The 18,754-nt window shown below is 34.7% G+C and overlaps 2 protein-coding genes across 7 annotated transcripts; one reads left to right on the forward strand and one right to left on the reverse strand.

The window, feature by feature from the left end:
- Positions 1 to 3,716: 3,716 nt before the first annotated feature.
- Positions 3,717 to 10,023, reverse strand: LOC112568144. Of its 6 annotated transcripts, XR_003100005.1 has the most exons (7): positions 9,832 to 10,023; positions 8,758 to 9,030; positions 8,295 to 8,588; positions 7,581 to 7,709; positions 7,090 to 7,142; positions 6,163 to 6,285; positions 3,717 to 5,954 (listed from the first exon to the last, which is right to left on the reverse strand). XR_003100005.1 is itself a non-coding variant. In XM_025245274.1 (6 exons), the coding sequence occupies exons 1-5, from the start codon at positions 9,902 to 9,904 to the stop codon at positions 7,105 to 7,107; spliced, it is 807 nt and encodes a 268-aa protein (XP_025101059.1). In that variant the 5' UTR covers positions 9,905 to 10,023; the 3' UTR covers positions 3,717 to 5,954; positions 7,090 to 7,104. The 6 variants fall into 6 exon arrangements, 4 of the variants coding, with proteins under 4 accessions (XP_025101059.1, XP_025101058.1, XP_025101057.1 ...); XR_003100004.1 differs by having other exon boundaries at positions 6,163 to 7,142; XM_025245274.1 differs by lacking the exon at positions 6,163 to 6,285.
- Positions 10,024 to 10,182: 159 nt separating this feature from the next.
- On the forward strand, positions 10,183 to 17,157 carry LOC112568143. Its single transcript, XM_025245270.1, has 9 exons — positions 10,183 to 10,318; positions 11,599 to 11,764; positions 11,919 to 12,050; positions 12,838 to 13,026; positions 13,348 to 13,410; positions 14,230 to 14,322; positions 15,122 to 15,149; positions 15,497 to 15,652; positions 16,222 to 17,157. Exons 3-9 carry the CDS (start codon positions 11,930 to 11,932, stop codon positions 16,415 to 16,417), a joined length of 846 nt encoding a protein of 281 aa, XP_025101055.1. The 5' UTR covers positions 10,183 to 10,318; positions 11,599 to 11,764; positions 11,919 to 11,929; the 3' UTR covers positions 16,418 to 17,157.
- The last annotated feature ends 1,597 nt before the right edge of the window (positions 17,158 to 18,754 follow it).

The following is an 18,754-nucleotide window of genomic DNA, read 5'->3' on the forward strand; positions in this document are numbered from 1 at the left end:
TTTAAAGATTGAAAGGATTGAGAAGAATATTCGCAGCTGCTCATTACCATATACACATGTTATATCTGTACCATCTGTATACTCATTTATTCATTCTAAATCACATAAATCGTAGCATATCATTTTTCACCACCGCTGAAACATGTACAATAACCATAAATTTTCCTTTTTTTAGATACAAAGGGTGTCCATCAGTAATCGTGGAATCCGGGAAACCCTGTCTTGGAAAAGAAAACACTGGCTTCCATGTGCAACAAACGCAGAGTGGCTGTGCATCAGTTGGCTGCATGGACGTCATCATGGGAACAAATAACCCGACCACCTGGTATGAATAAAACACTGCAAAAATTGTTTGATGGATATGATGAAGAATTTGGAGAATTTGAAGAACGAACTTATCGTAAATTGTCTATAACGACAAACTGTAGAGATATACCTTTATACACTATTGGTGTGCATCCTTGCGTTCGTGAGCGTTTTTGCATACGTGTATTAGAATATCTGAATGAAGACATGCACACTTTTTGAGAAAAATTATTCCTTCACATAACTATCTTTATTCTGGTGACTAAGAGATGAGAATATAAAACTTGCTCTCTTAAACAATATCGCATCAACCACGATCTTGGTTGCCAGCAATCAGACAAATACATTATATATAAATAATTGTTTGCATTTAAACAGCTTGCTAAGTTAGTGGCGAAGACCACCAAAACAAGGAGACAGTTATCCAATTTTTTTTCTCTTTCTTCTCAGCACTTAACAGTCATCAAACTAAGCTCATTTTTCGTACGCACACTCCGCCTTTTATGTTTGCCTCCAATTCTTGTTTTCTTTCTAACCTTAAGATCTGTTGATTTTATTTTTAACTTGTTATAGGGATACCTTACTGACCGTCAATAAACAGAAGGGACACGTCACCCAGGATCACACATCTACTGACAACCACATCAGTGGCGATTCTTCTGGGTTACAAACGACGGAGTCTTCATCCAGCAAGACATCTTTATCAGGGAGTGATGGATCAGACACGCCTCTTCTTACATGCTAAATTCAACTGTTGATCATTTCCAAAAGTAACTTTATCCTGATAGTATAATTTCAGGCTTTCTACGTCCCTAACATCTGACACAGATTTGGAAATGATATGAAAAAGTAATTTCGAAGGAGAAGAGAATGTAAATAACACATCAGCAAACATGATATTTTGTCCCAGTGGCAATTTAAGAACGTCTCAAACTTTCGGTTTTTTCACCACTGATTACTCTGATTTGAAGAACTGGATGATCTAAACTCTTCGCCAGAAAGTTTTCTCAGAGATTATGTTGTCAAAATGCAACCCAAGAGGAAAAAGTTAAGTGATTTAAGAGAAACAAATATCAGAATTTTTACCATGAGAAATTATATTACTCAAGGATGCTGTGGATCAGAAGGAAACATCTTTTCTTGTACAACTTTTTTCATGATATCAGTTCTGCTTTACAAAGACACTATCTGGATTACTTCCTACTGTATCTAGTCACTGTCTGACAAACGTGTTTAAGCACTTTGATTGCTGGACTGACTCACTGTTTACTGCGTCTTGACTCTGTGTTACAGAGTGCAGACACTGATCAATATCTTCTTGTAAGAGTTTATTACATATGTAAATATTTGAAATCTTTATTTTTAGCATGGGATGACGGATCGTTGTGATCGTTTATCTATCGCATGTCTTTAAACCTGTCTTTATTGCCAAGTGCGTATACTGGAGATATTTCATAAAAAGACTTCGTAAGGTGTCTCCCATGCAATCTCCTATATACATGTTTGACCAGAGGTAGGAGAGGGCAATATATAAGGTACACTGGTGATGAGGTTAATCTGTAAAAACGTCTGAATCGTCTGGTTTTCTGTGTGCCGCAGATAAGAGTGAATAATGTCTCTGGGATAAGAATCTTCATGTCTTCATAGTTTTCCAGGTCAGGAAGAGTAAGGGATTTTTATCTGAAATGAACGGCTAACGGGGCTCTGGTGAAACTTCTCCTGGCCTAGCATTCCAGGACTGTATCACTAAATGCTTAGAGAACAAACAGAAGAAAAAACCAGACGAGTCAAGACGGAAAATGTCTGTCTTTGCTTAAAGAAAGAGTCAGAGATAGCATTTCTCACGTAAAAACTTGCCATATATATCTTTTAGAAATTTTAGAATGCATAGTACTACATTACTAACGACTGACACAGAGAGTGAAAATATTAACAGATAAATTAATCAAGGAAATGCATTTCATCTATGTACTACTTAGTGTGAAGTGGAGGTAAGCAAAACGCAGTCCAAGGTGTAGCCTGGAGACTAAAATATGTGGTTGTAGCTTTGAATCAAGCCCACTGCAATACTCATTGCCAACTACTAGAGTTTGATCAACAAGAAGCTTCATTACCATGTAAACAGTGTAAGGTTGGGGCGTGATTCCAATGACATGAAGATCAGTATAGAAAATATACTTTTTCAGTGGATTGCTATGCACTTAGGAGATCAACATCAAAGGCATGCCACTCAAGTAAAATTATTTTAACTCATGTGCTACTTCGGGAGAAAGTGTTCGTTTATTCCAGCTTTATGAAATATTCCTCTTTCGATGACTTCCCTTTAAAGGCTGAAAATTTCAACCAATCAGGTGTTTTGTTATGCTTTAAAGAAGACGAAGATTTGGTTGATCAAGCGCCACATTGACATTTGTTGCCGTTTACTCAATTCAGTTGTACTCAACCGAAAATGAGAAGAAAACAGTAATATTTAAATTCAAATGTATATTCTAATGAAATATATGCCTGTTTTGAACTTTTGTGTGTATATATTTAAAAAATTTTTTTATTAATGTCTAATTTTTTAACTACTTTCCAATTTGTGAATTTTGTGACCTATTCAGTTATAATCTTCCAGTTGGTTTTACTACAAGAAAACAAAACGAATATTTGTTAAAATTTACACCACCTAAATGTATTTAAAATGCGTTTTAAAAGGAGTATCACAGATAGTTGTTTTTATTAAAGGTTAATAAATATAATTTTTTTAAAATACCAGTCGAAATTTTCATTTGCAGAAACTCGCCCTTGCGTAAACAAACACGTTGCGGGTATATATGTTAGAGAAGGGCAAGATAAACGAATCGAAAAGCAAACAATGTTAATGACTAGTTTAAGAATCTTGACTGTCAGAAAACAAGGGATGCATATTCTTGTTACTAGATTCAATTGTCAGGTTTATGTAAGACATTCTGTTTCCATCTTCACTGACGGGGACGGAGCTGGGGGATTTGTGGTTTCTACTGAGTCAGAAGTTAAGGTTACTAAGACTATATCACGGCAAGGCAGCCAGCCCTGTAAGCAGATGCCACATGCAAAGAGAGAATTAACAGCGTGCCCTAGGCGAGAGTTGAACCCAGGACAGTCAGCCCAAACTGTACTAGCGACAGGCGCTAACCGCTGCACCACGAGACACCTCAATACCACTGACAGCACATTATCCTATATTTAATGTAGCACAGGCTTTTATAATATCAGATATACGAAAGATTTTTACAGTACTATAAGACGTAAAGATAATTTATGTTTTGATGATTTTTTTTCAAGTTTGGTGTGAAATTTGTGATAGGTTTTTGCAGTAATTTTCTTTACAATGCATTTCCTTGTCATTTTGAATTCGCTCAGTTACTGGCTTAGTGTACAACTCCAACTAACTTTGTATTTTTTTATTTCACACTACTGACAAGTACAACCCACACACCCATACATGTTAATAATTCGATATTTCAACAACATACAAATATAAAAGTAAACACATAAGATAAAAGAACTAGCAAATATGACAATGTGTTTAATACAATATAAGACGTTGAAGTTTCATTACAAATAGCACTATCATTTAACCAAACACATGACTAAATTGAAGCTACTATTTCCCAAAAGGTGTTTGTGTGCTATAACTAGAAGCCAGGATACTGCTCCACAATATATCGTGACTTTAGAAAATGCATAAACTTATCGACTGCTAGTATGTACATTGTATTTTATTATAGCATAATTCGTTTTTTGTTTATTAGACTGGCTTCACCTTCATGTACAATGTGTTATCTTTTTATGGGGAAGCGGTCTATACAAATGCACTTTTATAATTGTAGAGTACAGTATTTTGGAAAGAAAATCCATCATAGATCACAGAATCACAGAAATGCATGATGCTTTAAACTCAACTGTATTCAGATATAACACAACAGAAAGGACTATTGTAAGAAGTCGCTATATTATTTATATACTCAACTCAGAATTCTATACAGAAAGCGATTGATAAAGATCATAGAAGTTTGAGAAAAAAATGTCAATTATTGTTGTTATATACTAAGACTTAAAAATAGTAAATTATACAAAGGTACATCCTTTTAAAAGTCTTTTTAAAAGATTTGTAATGTTGCGTAACATCTCATGTGTATTAGGCGTTCGCTGGAATCCATGGAGAGACTTCATGTTCTCCATTCTGACATCTAAATGGTGCATCCTTTGTTTATAAAAATACTAGGCCTTCGAATAATTTAGCCCATGAATATTTACTTTGTCTACTGTCAGCTTACTCTGATTGTTTTGAATGTGGTTTTGTATGTGACAGTGATGTAAACATGGGGACATCACATTCTGAATGAAAAGAGAGACTGGTTGATAAACAGTAGGTACAGCAGTATTATGCCATACAAGTGAAGGGAGATAAGCCAAGATGTACATTTTGCAGATATTTCTTCTTAAAATTAGTGCATAATAAGAATGCTTATCTGCTTCCTTTGAAATAAAAGCCAGTCAAAAAATACAATCTCGAAATGAAATTTTGCTATGAAGTTTGAATAATGTCTGAAAAAAACTGTGATTCCTATACTAGGCAGTGTCAGAGTAAATGAATACTCTTTTTCCTCTATACTACTTTAACAATGGAAAACACTTTGAATCCACACACACTGTGTAAAATGAAACCACAACTACATCGAGTAGAACATCATGTTATTCCCCTGTTAAACAAATACATAGGGGTAATACAGAGGCAAACACACATATAAACACACAAGACCGATACAATAAATTCTATACTAAAAATCCACATGTAAGGTAAATTCCACACACCATCATATCAGTATGTGTGTGTGTTAAAATAATCTATGCATATCTCCCAATGACAGTTTTGTAAATGTCCATTACCTAAGTGCCATATAGTTGAATTTGTTTCTGCGCATTGAGCGTATCTTTGTGATACGGAAATTGCGCGTTATAAAACTCCATCATCATCATCATCGTCATCATCATTTGTGCAGCGAAGCAGACTCTTTACCAAAGTTTATGATGAAAATTTCACTGCATAAGTACACAGACCAAGCTTTTATCTCTTTTTAAAAGAAAGCCAGTTCTTCATAAAGCTTTTTGACCCTAGAGTCAAAACATTCTTACTGTCTTTTTACATGTCTTGGTTTAAGCTACTTCATCGTTTTGTCGTTCTTTTACTCTTTACACAATGCAAGTAATGTAAATGTTGAATATTTTCATGCTTTGGTATCAGTCTTTCATCACCTTTCTCTATATCATACAATTCACATTCTTTTTCAATTTGTTTTCTGCTTGCTCCTACATCAGATGTCCCGGTAGTTTATTCTTTAACATGCAGAGAGAAGTATACATAGAAAGAGAGTACAGATAAGAAAGAACCAGACTTTACATTTATATAACAGTTTCTTCCCTATTCAAAAAGTACTTTTAACCGTCAGACCTCCAACAGTGAGACACTCTTCACTCTAGTACAAACTGTTCATTACAACAAAACATCAGTAAAAACGACCACTGGTCTGGGCAATCCATTCATCTGTCCAGCCTCACACGTGCTTGTTTGACTAGGTCTGAGAAGGTCAGCCCATCAACATCACACTATAGAGTGGTGTCTCCTGTCAAACATGCAGTAAAATGATTCGTTATTGACAACGCCAGTCTCTTTGAGGACTACAGTATAACGACAAAATAATTGCAGCAACGATTAGAACAAAAATGTGAAGAAAAAATTGTGTTGGAAAACTATTTCAGGACTTCATTAATAAGTCTAGATATAAATAATGCTCAAAACAGATATATGCCATGAAAATTGACTGTACTCACCAAGGAATGCTGCCGTTAGTTTATTTCGTTTCTCATACCATGGACGCGTACACACATCCAGTATGTCTGTCGGTGCTCATACCATGCAGTGACTTATAGACTATCGTAAATACGCTTATAGCTCTTACGAAACAACATGAAAATAAAATAAATAAATATACCATGAAATAAAAAAAATGAACTTAGCCACTGTTTAAGAGTGTTTGTATTGAAACCTGGTAATTATCAATTTTATAAGGCAAGAGAAGAACATAACTACAATAACCATGCAATAAATAAAATATGTGCAGAATAAAAAAGCATCTGTTAACGAAATTGAAAAATTTAGTACAAAATTAGCAAATACTCAAATAATTTAACAATTTTCCTCAGAAATTTTTGTTTCTTTAATAATCACTTTATTATCAGATTCACTCTAATTTAAGGTTTTTTAAAAATTAAAAACTCATCTCAAACATTTCTGCAAACTGTAAGAAAAAGAAAGACACAACAAGAGAAACATTGTATAAGCTATCATTGGACATGGTAATTCAGAAGGAAACAAAGAAAAGTATACCAAGATATTTTAACAAATACATGTAACATATTTATGTATTGCTATCACCTATCTCTTGTAACTCTTAACAGACCTGATGAACGCGTACGTGTTTTAGGATAAAGGATACGAGCATCATTTGCATATCACGTGGTATCGGAGTTGACTGGAAACAGAGCTTTGAGATCAACCGACACACACCCGTGTGATAGTCGGGTATTCTCATGTTACTGTTCTGATGAGACGACTCGGATAGTCTCGCTCAGCCTCTCAAACCAGGTTGTTCGCTTTCTGTTTACTTTACTTTGAAAATGAAAAGTGAAAAAGATGAAAAAACAAAGCTGATAAATAACTAAGAAATTGAAATCAAAATATTATGTTTAATGACTTACTTGGTAAGTTTCCTCTTACACTTTCGTACCGATCTCTGCTCCCATCTGTAGGCCTAAATATTAATTAAAACGACAATTATGTGTATAGAGAGTACAGGCACACAACCATAAGAGTAAAAACAATACCAAATATATTAAAAAACTGTCTGAAATAGTTGATAATGGTATTATGTCAGCATCTAAGACAGATTATTCAATTACAAAATGTAGGAAATCGGAAACTAATTTGAAAAAGGATTTAAAAATATGCACCCACATTTTTTTTTCAGTAGTTATCTTTTTAAGTCACAGAGCTTCCAAGACTGCAAATATATATTAATCTGAACCGAAGATAAAATATTGGATCACATTTGCCACTTGGACTCCAAGGTTACATTCAGACACTCTCTCCAAAACATGTCTGTTCACAAAGTACTATCCCTGAATTACTATCGACTCCGTCTTACACTGTTTGTAGTATCTACATCCCTTTATACCTTAATCTAACTTACCAGATCTTCTCTCTTTGACCTTTTTAATGGTAATAGTACCAACAACAAGAATCAAAACAACAGTCACCACAATGGCGTATGCAAGCTCAATGTTTATTGTTTTCCCTGAAGATGGCGATGGCTCTTGCGCTGAAACAACAAAAATTATATTTTCTAACACGCACAGAACTTCTTTTTAGTGTGAATTGTTACTGGTAGTTCAACAAAACAGTTAAAGTTAGTGGTAGTATATATCAGACTATATTTTGTCAGTGTTAATGTACTAAATATATATATATCGGCTTCTGTGCTTCCGGAATTCCATACATTATACTACTTAAAACATGCACAATATTCCCCCATGTAGTCAGGGTAGTTAAATCCAGTGATTCGTGATGATACGAATGTATTCTTGAATGTGAACATATCGGTGCAATCAAGAATGTACTTGCACACCTATGCTTTAATTTGACATTTTGGGTTTTTCTATATAGTATTGTTCAGATACAATCACTAGTATTAGTATAATTAGCAGTAATTAAGTATATCCTTAAAGTTGCTAACTCTGCCATCTAACAGCCCATATCACTAAATATTGCACGACAGAACAAATGAAGGTGTACACTTTGAGTACATGTAAAAAAAAATACTTTTCTTACTTATTTCCGTACGATATTTTGTGAACTGAAACAAGTGGCCAAAATTCATCCTTTATCTTTTTAATCGTATGCTTACTTGATCTATCTCTGACAAAAAAGATTGGGTTGGAAGAACCCCAGTCATTGCTGAGAGTCAAGGTCCACATTCTACATAAACTGTCCTCTTCCTTCTGAAGCTGAAGACTCAGGATGAGGTCAGGTGGATGACCAGTGAGAGTGCAGTTCACTTCCCTCTCGGTGTAATGTTTTATAGAAACTGATGTCAAGAGGCATCCTTTGACTGCTGTGGTGTGAGACTTGACACCAAATGTTACGGTGTCAAGAGCAGGATTAACAACTTTTGTTGACTTGTCAATAAACTGAGGACGACCTGGGACGATTGAAAAAAAAACTTTCCTAGAAGTTAGGTAGTTACTTATTTTAGACATCACGAAATATGTAATACCTATAAAATCAATAAGATCATTTCATTATAAAGGTGCAAAATAGTATCACATTAATGTGTAAGATATGTGTAAACATTAAGTTTGTTTACTTACACTTGACGAGTAGTATCACGGATCTATTATGTTGTGACCCGTTGCCTTCACACCTGACGACTGGCCAGTCATCTTCACACCGCGCAGTAAGAGAGGACCTAAGGTGTCCTTCAGAACTAGAGGAATTCAGCTTCGTTCCATGTTTATCCAGCAAATAGAAGTGAGCTGGGGGATTGCCCTTCTCAAAGAAGCAGGAGACACTGACCACCTGGCCCTCATCGATGATGACATTATCGCCCCCGTCCACAGTGAGACTCTTGACATTGGGTGGGTCTGCACACACACACACAGGCACTACAGAAGAATATGACAAAGGGAAGAAATAACACAGGAATATGTTGCATGCATTTATGCCTTTCCATCTGTTTTAATAAATGTCAGATGTATAGAAGTTCCATTAACTACCAACCTTGTCTAGGTAAAGCTTCATATGTGTGAATATATGGATGATTACTATGACGATGCATTATTAATGGTAATTTTTTTATCATTTTGTTGGTTTACGTACGATTTGTTTGCGTAAATAGTTTCGTGTTAAAAACATGCTTGATTAATTAATTGTTAATTTAGGAATGAAGGCCGAATGCGTCGCACTGTAACGAATGTGTAAGGGATTTATCACTGAAGAAAATAGAGTATAAAGTAGTGATAAACTGACATTTCCAAGTATGTTGGGTAAAGCCTTTCCTCGGATAACCTAATGTACGCATTTTATTATGCCCTTTCCCAATAATACATAGTTGGAAATTTCGCAAAATCTTTAGCATTGAATCCATTACGAGATACATAATACTGATCACTGTTAAATAGTCATAAAGGTCGAGTACATACATTGAAGTAAAAAATGTGAACACTGTAAAGAAAGTCATGAATTTAATTAACATTAATAATCGTTCGTGTCATACTGTTATCCAGTCTTATTATTTTATTCGCTTTAAATAAGTTTTTTAATTCTTTGCTTAATTTTATATCTATACCTCTTGTATGAAGTAAATTATCGTTGACAATATTAATGCTTTCATTATAAGAACATTATAAAAATGAATCTGCAAACATGAATGAGTCACTACTTACATGTCATCAACAGCGCTCCTTTCAGCAGCGTGAAAAGAATCCAAAATGCACAGGAAATCTTAGAAGTGTTCATGGCGAAGTTCTCACTAAGGTCTAGTTGTTGTACTCAGCTGTCAATGATGTTATAACTGGAATATTATCACAGGATGCGAACGTTCGGCCAATATGCAGCCAGTCATTATGCGTTTCCGTGTGCTGCAGGTTCACGACATTCTATCTGGGTTTCACATCATGGTCATTGAATGCGAATCTACCAGTGGGAACTTAAATGTGAGTTGGAAACTCATGTTTATGTAATAAATAATAAGTAAAACCAAAAAAGCGTAAAAATAACAATAGTGATGTGATTTATATGTCGTAAAATCACGCTCGCGAAGTCACGATCAAAAGTGCGCTGCTAACGGGAATTTCCGATTTAATGAAGTGGATGCTTATGGTGCACGGACTATATAGTGGCTTCTGAAGATCTTGCAACTTTCACATCAAAGTAATTGTTTCCATCACTAGATCGTTCAGTAGAGCTAAATTTCAAGTTATGTTAGTCCTCTCTCACATTTTCTGTCACATAGGTTGACTAGTCATACTTTCAATGATAAGAGAAACAGTGAAACAGAAAGAGGTTAGAAACGGAGCCGGATACTGTATTTTATAGACTAAGGTGATGGCGCTACGAAATGTGACAGGCTTTTAAGGATAATTTCACACACTTCTAGTGTGTTACTTTTTAGTAACATTATTCTTTGTATCTGTATGTACTTAAATCTTTTTTATTTGCTATAATTATAGTCATTGGATAATGTGTAGTAAAATTTATGTTTTGAGCTAAAATAATTCATAGCTGATGACTCTTACTCTAAAATGCAGTCTATTTAAATATTGTCTTATTTTATATAGTCCCATATTTTTGTGCCTTTAATTAAAGGTCACTCTAATTAGATCTAATATGTATTTCAGTTACGGCACAAGGTGTGTTGCCACTAAAACATGTATTATTTTAATAACTACTTTTTGTAATAATACTTATTATATACTTGCAAACTTTTATTAATGTTATCTGCACAAAGAGAAGATGTTTACATTGATGAAATGAGACATTTACATATGTGCGCTAGAATAGTGTATACCATGTTAACATTAATTTAATTTACCATGTTAAAAGTTACACAGTCTTTAATGACTGAAACGATTCATTTAAGCAAATTATTTCTTAAAAAAACAGCGCCATTTGGTGTACATCTGTCCCTGAGTGGAGTTATCAGTGCTGGTTTGCTTGATTGTTTGAACGGTTAAGATAATGTGTGGGGGTGCGTGAAAGATAATATATTTGGATTCTGGAACATTAGTCCCAAAAGACTTGCTACACTTGAACAAGAATACCTATAGTGACTGAAGTAAAGAATATTATCCGATTAGTCATCAGTGAAAGCTATGTTGTGCCGGACACTAAGCTTTATTAATTTTATGTTTGATCTTCAACCAAGAAATGGAACTTTTTTCAAGACTGTGTTTAAAATTAGATATCTTACATTTGGGTAAGGAGTGATTGGTGTACTTTTATTAGTTGCTGTAATTTAGCAAAGAATGGAAATAATCATGTTCCAGTTCCGAATTCCTTTGTTCTTCCCCCTCACTAGCATCCATACCTGCCTTCAAGGAATGTTTGTTTCCTCCATCCCGAGTTACTAATTTTTGGACAGAGGTGTAAATTAATAACTCTGATTTTTTCCATTTTAGTATTTATGCATTTTTCTCCTAATGTTTCCCAAGGTAAATTGTGAGACATTGCTGACATCAATCCCGTCTACTCAGAGCGCAGTTGGCATCGTCACCTGACAGGTCAAACTCAGGTGACTCATCACAAGCTGAAGCTTCACACGACTGTCTTGTGATTGGATGTCCATCGTCTGAAAAGTCGCATTCTTTGTATACATAGGTTAGCCTTTCTTCGAATCCTTTATCAGATTTACCTTTAAGCATCAAACTGATTTTTGGAAAGTGCTATTTTTATCTTATCAGAAAAAATATTTTTATTATTAAATTAAAAGCCAATTTACAAGTAATATTCATAACATACATGTATATTGCAGCTATTCCCACCATGAGCTGTGAAATTAGGAACGAAGAGTGTCCGGTTCAAATACACTGCTTATTTCCCACGGCTGCTGATACTGATACACGACCTTTTTCTCTTTACTTTTATTCTTCCCAGGGAAGTCAAGGTAAGGAATTGGAGAGCCATGTGCCTCACTGACCACCTATCCGATCCTCATTCATGCTATTTAAGCTACTAAAATAAGTTCTTTTTAATTAGGTCAATGCTTTTTATTTTCGCCCATAGCTTTCACAAGAAAATTCCTCTTAAATGAGATATTAAAATGAGTAACAGACTAATGCAACAAAAGTCAAATAAAGCTTAAAGCCCCAGGCCTATCGTCAGTTTGTAATAAAGTACTAAATTTCTTCTTCTTCTGGGGGCGGAGGACGACAATTTCACTCCAAATCTTTCGGTGTATTTTCAATTAATATAATCAGCTTACCATTAAAGTTTCAAGTCGTTCCTAGTTATCTGCTTTTTCTGCTGCATTCACCGCATTTTCATCTAGTATCAGGGAGTCTGAGACCCCAGATTCTTTAGGTCCAAACCTAGCTAAATAATTCAAGACTATACAAACTATAAGCTCATTGTCTGGTATTGGAGAGAAATAAAGTGAAATTATTCAAGGTGTTTGAAACATCAGTATGATCGTCAGACTTAGCGTTGATTGGATAACAGGAAGTGACGTAGTATGTTCATCGCTCACGAGAGCGGGGTCTCTGTCTCCCAGACCAGTATCTTGTGTAAAACTCAGACATCAGGGAAATGTCATAAACCTTATTGGAAAGTCTCAAATTGAAGATTGTAGTATAAATTTTGTTTTCATCTACTTGATAAACAATCTAGATTGTCTAAATTATTTGTAAACCATCTAAACCCTTTTTAATTAACATTTTTACATTTTTACACAGAACTAGTACTTGGCTGTGCTTACAAGGAAAACCATACATGCTTTCACCAAGAAGGATTCGAGATCACGCATAAAGGTTTTAACTATGCCACCATCACAGTTCCTGACACATTTGCAACAAGCAATGGTTCATTTGTTTGCAAGAAAGGATACATTGATACGCTTAAAAATTGTTCGTACCATCCTTCAGGTAAGATTTTCTCAAGTTGTAAAATATGGTTTTGGAACACAAGGCTGCAACTTTAAATGGCTAGCAGAAGTTTAAAGCCCCTGGCAAGTTAATCAAACATAGATCTGTCATCATTTTGTAACAAATTACTCAATTTTAGTTATTTGTTTTAAGAGAATTCAATATAGATCAAAACCTTTTCTTGGGGTTGAAATAATATACGAAGAACGGAAGAAGCGTTACTAATGTTATTTTTTCAGTTTTGTACCATTGTATTGAAACCAGTTTTCACTTTTAGCTTAATACCCGGATCTAGTATTATGTATTATTCATTTTTTTCAGAAATCTGTAATACTACTAGCATCTGGAATACTACTGGAATCGGTCTTGGGACGACTACAAAAGGTAGGTACATATTAATAAAATAAATTTCTTATGTCTATTTATGGTAAATACAACATTGCCGAGAGAACGAAGTTCTTTCAAGCATGACTTCATTATCTGGAAGGCTGTTTAAACATTCTAGCTCTCCTTACACCTTCTTGCTCTTTTCAAAGAAATATTTCTTTCATTGCTAAATACATGAACAAGTAAACAGATTAAACACCAGTCACCATTAAACAGATAAATAGATTGATGACATTATATGTGTTTATGCGTATTAGACAAGGTTTACTCATCTGTAACTGTGCTCTGTTGTCACATCACCGCCTCATCTTTGTGCTTTGGTTTTTCACTGGACTGGGAGTTTGTCTTCTTGTGCAATATTCTAACGGGGAAGCTCGCTGTACTAGTGTATTGTTATCACTGTACAACACCTTGAGTCTTGCTGATGTTGGAGGAACGCGGTATATTAATACACTTATTAAATACTTTCATGCCTGCATAAAGTTTTGAATACCACATTAGGTTAATTGAAGGAATTTTTTTTAAATGGATACTAAATCTAGACGAGTTAATTTAGCAACTTGTTAAACTAAGAAAAAAATTCGAAAGTACTTACTTTTGACTGTTATAAACTTCACAAAGGAGATCTAAAAAGTATGTGTTTATAGGCATTTGTCACAAGTACATGTACAGTAAACAATAACAAGAACTATTTAGAGGCCTTTTCATTCCAGAGGTCTTTAAGAAAATGTTTTGGTTTTTTGGTTTGTTTTTGATGTGTGAGATTTTCTTCTGGAGCTCTAACTTTTATGATGATATGTGTTTCTGTTCTTTCAGGTATCAACCCTACAGTTCTTGTTGGTGTGATTCTAGGATTAATCGTCGTCATGTCGATTATCATCTTCTGTTGGGTGTCCAAGACATACAGATGTAAGAATACGACTGCATTTTCCCCACTTGATATTATGAAATCACAGTTTAAATGAAAACACGAGCTTAAAGTTGGTTTCTTTATGATCGGGTTAATTTCATTTTTAAATAATAGTTTCCTAAACATAGTAGATAATTATGCTTAATTTTCAATATAAGTCTTGGAACATCAGCATTCTCACCTGTCACTAGAAAAGCATTGAAATAACTCTAGGCAGGAGAGTTTAGTTGCATACAAGTAGTATTTTTAACAGGGAGTCAGTTAAGCAAATGTCGCATGTCTTTAGGTAATGACAGCAAGTACAAACTCCATCTGAATGTTAAAGAAAACATTCAGCAATATCACATCGCGTCCTGGTTTATTTTCTTTTACCAAGGATTGCATACTTTTTTCTTTAAATTCATCGTTTTCAGAGGAAATTTGAGCAATACTACCCTTTTGTCACTTCCTATTTTCTCGACTAATCTAAGAATGGTTAAGATAACACTATTAATATACTTACCAAGTCTTTTTGTCATAGAATACCACTAAAATATTTTTTTTTTATACTCTACTGTCTATTTTCAGTGATTTTCTCCGACGGCTTGGGCTAATTCTCAATATGGTTAAAAACTATGCATATATAATTTTATATTGAACTAAATTTGAAATAAAGTATTAGAAAAAAGCATATTCCTTTTTAAAGCCTTAGCAGTCAGATCATGTGTCACATATAGTCTTCAAGTAGTCATACATTAGTAACTAATGTAGGTATTGTATTTTGAAACAAAATTTCATATTTAAATAAATTTGTTATAGGTTATGGGTGTTCCAAGAAATCTCCAATGTAAGTTGAATGCTTTCGAGTCTAGTTAACTGTAATCTATGTGACATGACCTTAATAACAATGAGATTTTACTATAATTGGAAACTTGTATGCCACTCAGTAAAAAAAGCCTCTCACATTCTAACCGAACGGCTAATCAAAGTGTGAAGCAACAGAATAAGTCCTGATCAAGATGGGACAGTGCCAAAGTTATTTCTCCAGGTGCATAACACCATATACATGTATCTATACCCTTGAGCCAGTAATCTGTAGACTCAGACAATCATTCCAAATCACATAAATCGTAACATATCATTTTTGACTAGCGCTGAAACATGTACAGTAACTATACATCTTCCTTTATTTAGATACACCGTTCCTCCACCAGTCTTCCCTAGCGAGGAATACAACAAACCTTGTCTTGAGAAAGAAAACACAGGAAACCATGTAAACCAAACGACGACTGACCCTGCATCATCTAGCCTCAATGGAGGCATTGTGGAAACAAAGAAAGTGTTCGATTGGTATGGAAAAACACTGTTCACAATTGGTTTAAACATATTGTAAAGAATTTGAATAATAAACGAAAGGGTTGCCTACCTTGTCGTAAATAACCCTTAACTATAGAGATACAATATATCAGTGGTGTGCTTCCTTGCGTGCGTGAACTCGTTCTTATATGAGTATTAGAGTATATGGATGAATGTAGGTACGCTTAAAAAAGTTATTTCTTGATATTATCTATTCTCTAGGGACGTAAGAGGTGGGAATATAAAAAGACTGTACTCTTCAGATGATAGTATCAACGACGATCTCGGTTGTCATCGATCTGAAAATACAATCTAAATAATTGTTGGCATTATAAACAACTTGCAAAGTTATAGATGCTCACCACCGTAAAAAAGGAGACCGTTTCTCATCACAGAAAATATCCAGTTTTTGTTTCTCTCTTTCTTCTCAGCACTAAACTGTTCTCAAACTAAGTTCATTTTTCGTACTTACACTGCACCTTTGTCGTTTTCTTGTTTTCTTTCTAGCCCATAGGATTTTAAGCTCTATTTATTTTGTTTTTAAATTGTTTTATCCTTTACAGGGATAACGAACTGACCATCAATGAACAGAAAGAAAATGTCGACCAGCAGCACGCATCTACTGACACCAAGATCAGTGGTGCTTCTCCTGGGTTGCAACTTTCGCCCTCTTCATCCGTTAGTAGGACATCTTGCGCAAGGAGTGATACATCAGTCACTAACATCCTACACGGAGTTGGAAAAGATATTAAAAAGTAATGTTTCAATGACAATTCAGGAACGCCTCTCTATCTGTCGATATCTTTCGCCAATTTGCCTTCTGATTTGAAGAACTGGATGACCTGAAAAATTACACCGGAAAGACTATTTTAAGAGATTATGCTGTCAAAAGTAATGCAGATGTCAGTGAGGTATTTTAATGCTCACTTTTCCCGGAGAAAAAAGAGTAAGTGATGTATGAGATGCTAATGGATGAATGAGAAGTAATTCTGTAACACAACACACAACGGTAATGGGGAAAAGAAGGTAAGCCCCTTATCTTTAACAACGCTTTCTTTCGTGATGTCAGTTCTTCTTTTCAAAGAAAATAAAACTATCCTGATTACTTTCTACTGCGTGCATCTAGTCACTGTTTGACAAAAGTGTTAAAACAGCTTGATCGCAGAACTGACTCACTGTTTATGACCTTTTGAGAGCCTCTGTTACAGATTACAGATATTAGTCTAAAAGTTATTGGAAGAGTTTATTACACGTGTAAATATTTGAAATCTTAATTTTTAGCATGGTACAGACGATTGTATTCGACCTCATGATTATTTCTCTTTCATCTGTCTTTAAACCTTATTTTATCGCCTGGTATGTGTACTGGAGATGTTTGATAGAAATGACGTCCTAAAATATCTCCAATACAATCTCCTATACAGACTTTTGACCAGAGGCGTGTGCAGTAATGTATATAAGGTATGCTGGTGATCTGTAAATCTGTGAAATAAAAGTCTGAATCGTTTTCTTTGTGCTACACCTAAGAGAGTGACTGTGATAAGAATTCCTCATGTCTTCTGGCTCAAGTATCTTCCTTTTACTATCATTAACACAGTTTTCCTAGAATTTCTTATGTTTTTGCTTCCCCAAATCCAACCCCTCGTCCATGGTCGCGGGAGGTGGAAGTGGGCAGAGTACGGATTTTTCTCTGAAATGAACGTCTAACGGGGCTCTGGTGAAAGTTCTCCTGGCCTAGAAATCCAGGACTGGATCACTAAATGCTCAGAGAACAAACAGGAGAAGAAAACAGACGAATCAGGATTGAAATTGTCTGTCTCGGCTAAAAGCTCCTCTACTTATATAATGTTTAAGATTACAACGCTTTTCGGATAATTAAGCTTGCAAAAAGTCCACTTAGCCTTTATACAAATGTATTAAATGTATGATGATAATCATTTTCTACATAAACCTAAACTTTTTAATGCTTTACTTTTATAACCATAACGGTGACACATTAAGTATAATGTCTCTCTTAAAGCAGAAATGCAATTGCTCTTTTCTTAACATTACATAGCACATAGCCTCCAATATACTGTACAATCTCTATTTCCTCATCAGCAACCTCTCTTAAATCAGTTTGAGACTGATTATTAGCCAAGTTGCAGTTTTCATTTACCATCGTTTCAAATACCATTAGGCAGATCCATATTGATGCGGAGATGGGAAATGCCTTTTAATATCTTTACAGTCAATTAAAAATTCCTTGTGAAAATTTGAATATGCTTTTTCTTTTGCAGCAATTTTTCAACCTGCTCTTCTTTACTATACACAGGTTAAGAAACTGTAAATCACGAAGTAGTGCAGGTCCTGAAAAAGTAGAGATATGCAATGTTATCTCATTTGAAATAATTTAAGAACAGTTTACTGGTACCGAATTATTAATGAACTGCATATGAAAAGCGCATTTAAAAAACAAAAATAAAGTCAAACTTAAAATAACTGAATTTAGGATCAATACCTTTCACATCATATCATTGTCTACAGGAAAACCCACTATTAATATACATAAGAAGAAAAATTGCTTCTGCATACACTCAGTATTTGCTTCAAACTGCTGGTATTTTCTATACACTGTTAATAATGTACTCAAAACAGTGCAAAACTTTTCAGACTGTATACTTACCACCAACATTAGGGATTACAGTGGAACCTCGGTTAGCGAACGCCTCTGATAGCGAATATTTCGGTTAACGAACAAAAATTTCGTTAAAAGTTTGTCTCGGATAGCGAACAAAATTTCGGATAACGAACAGCCACGTAAACCACACGTGACCGACCAGATTGTCATCATTCGCGCTCGAGACACAGTTACGATCAGTCGTTCCTTATTTATGCGCATCCTTCTTATTTAGTGATTGTTGTGCTTTATTTTAGTAAGATAATCCTCAATCATGGCTCCAAAGAAGATTAAGAGTAATTAATAGTAGCGAGGTAATGACAAGGAAGCGGCCAACAAATGAATTGAAAAAGGAAATGATTTCAAAGTATGAAGGTGGCATGCGTCTGTCGGATATGTGATGTCGTATTACCGGAGAGTTTTACAAAAGGCAGAAG

The sequence above is a fragment of the Pomacea canaliculata genome, linkage group LG7 (assembly GCF_003073045.1).
Source record: "Pomacea canaliculata isolate SZHN2017 linkage group LG7, ASM307304v1, whole genome shotgun sequence".
NCBI classification, from domain to species: Eukaryota; Metazoa; Mollusca; class Gastropoda; order Architaenioglossa; family Ampullariidae; genus Pomacea; species Pomacea canaliculata.

Excerpts from the sequence above, each read along its gene's own strand:
- LOC112568144 (XM_025245274.1), bottom strand. The coding sequence starts at position 9,904 with ATGAACACTTCTAAGATTTCCTGTGCATTTTGGATTCTTTTCACGCTG. Across the intron at positions 8,589-8,757 it reads CGTGATACTACTCGTCAAGT|GTCGTCCTCAGTTTATTGAC; the intron begins GTAAGTAAACAA and ends CAATCGTCCCAG. Across the intron at positions 7,143-7,580 it reads GGTCAAAGAGAGAAGATCTG|GCCTACAGATGGGAGCAGAG; the intron begins GTAAGTTAGATT and ends ATTAATATTTAG.
- LOC112568143 (XM_025245270.1), top strand. The coding sequence starts at position 11,930 with ATGAGCTGTGAAATTAGGAACGAAGAGTGTCCGGTTCAAATACACTGC. Across the intron at positions 14,323-15,121 it reads GGTGTCCAAGACATACAGAT|GTTATGGGTGTTCCAAGAAA; the intron begins GTAAGAATACGA and ends AATTTGTTATAG. Across the intron at positions 15,150-15,496 it reads TGTTCCAAGAAATCTCCAAT|ATACACCGTTCCTCCACCAG; the intron begins GTAAGTTGAATG and ends TCCTTTATTTAG.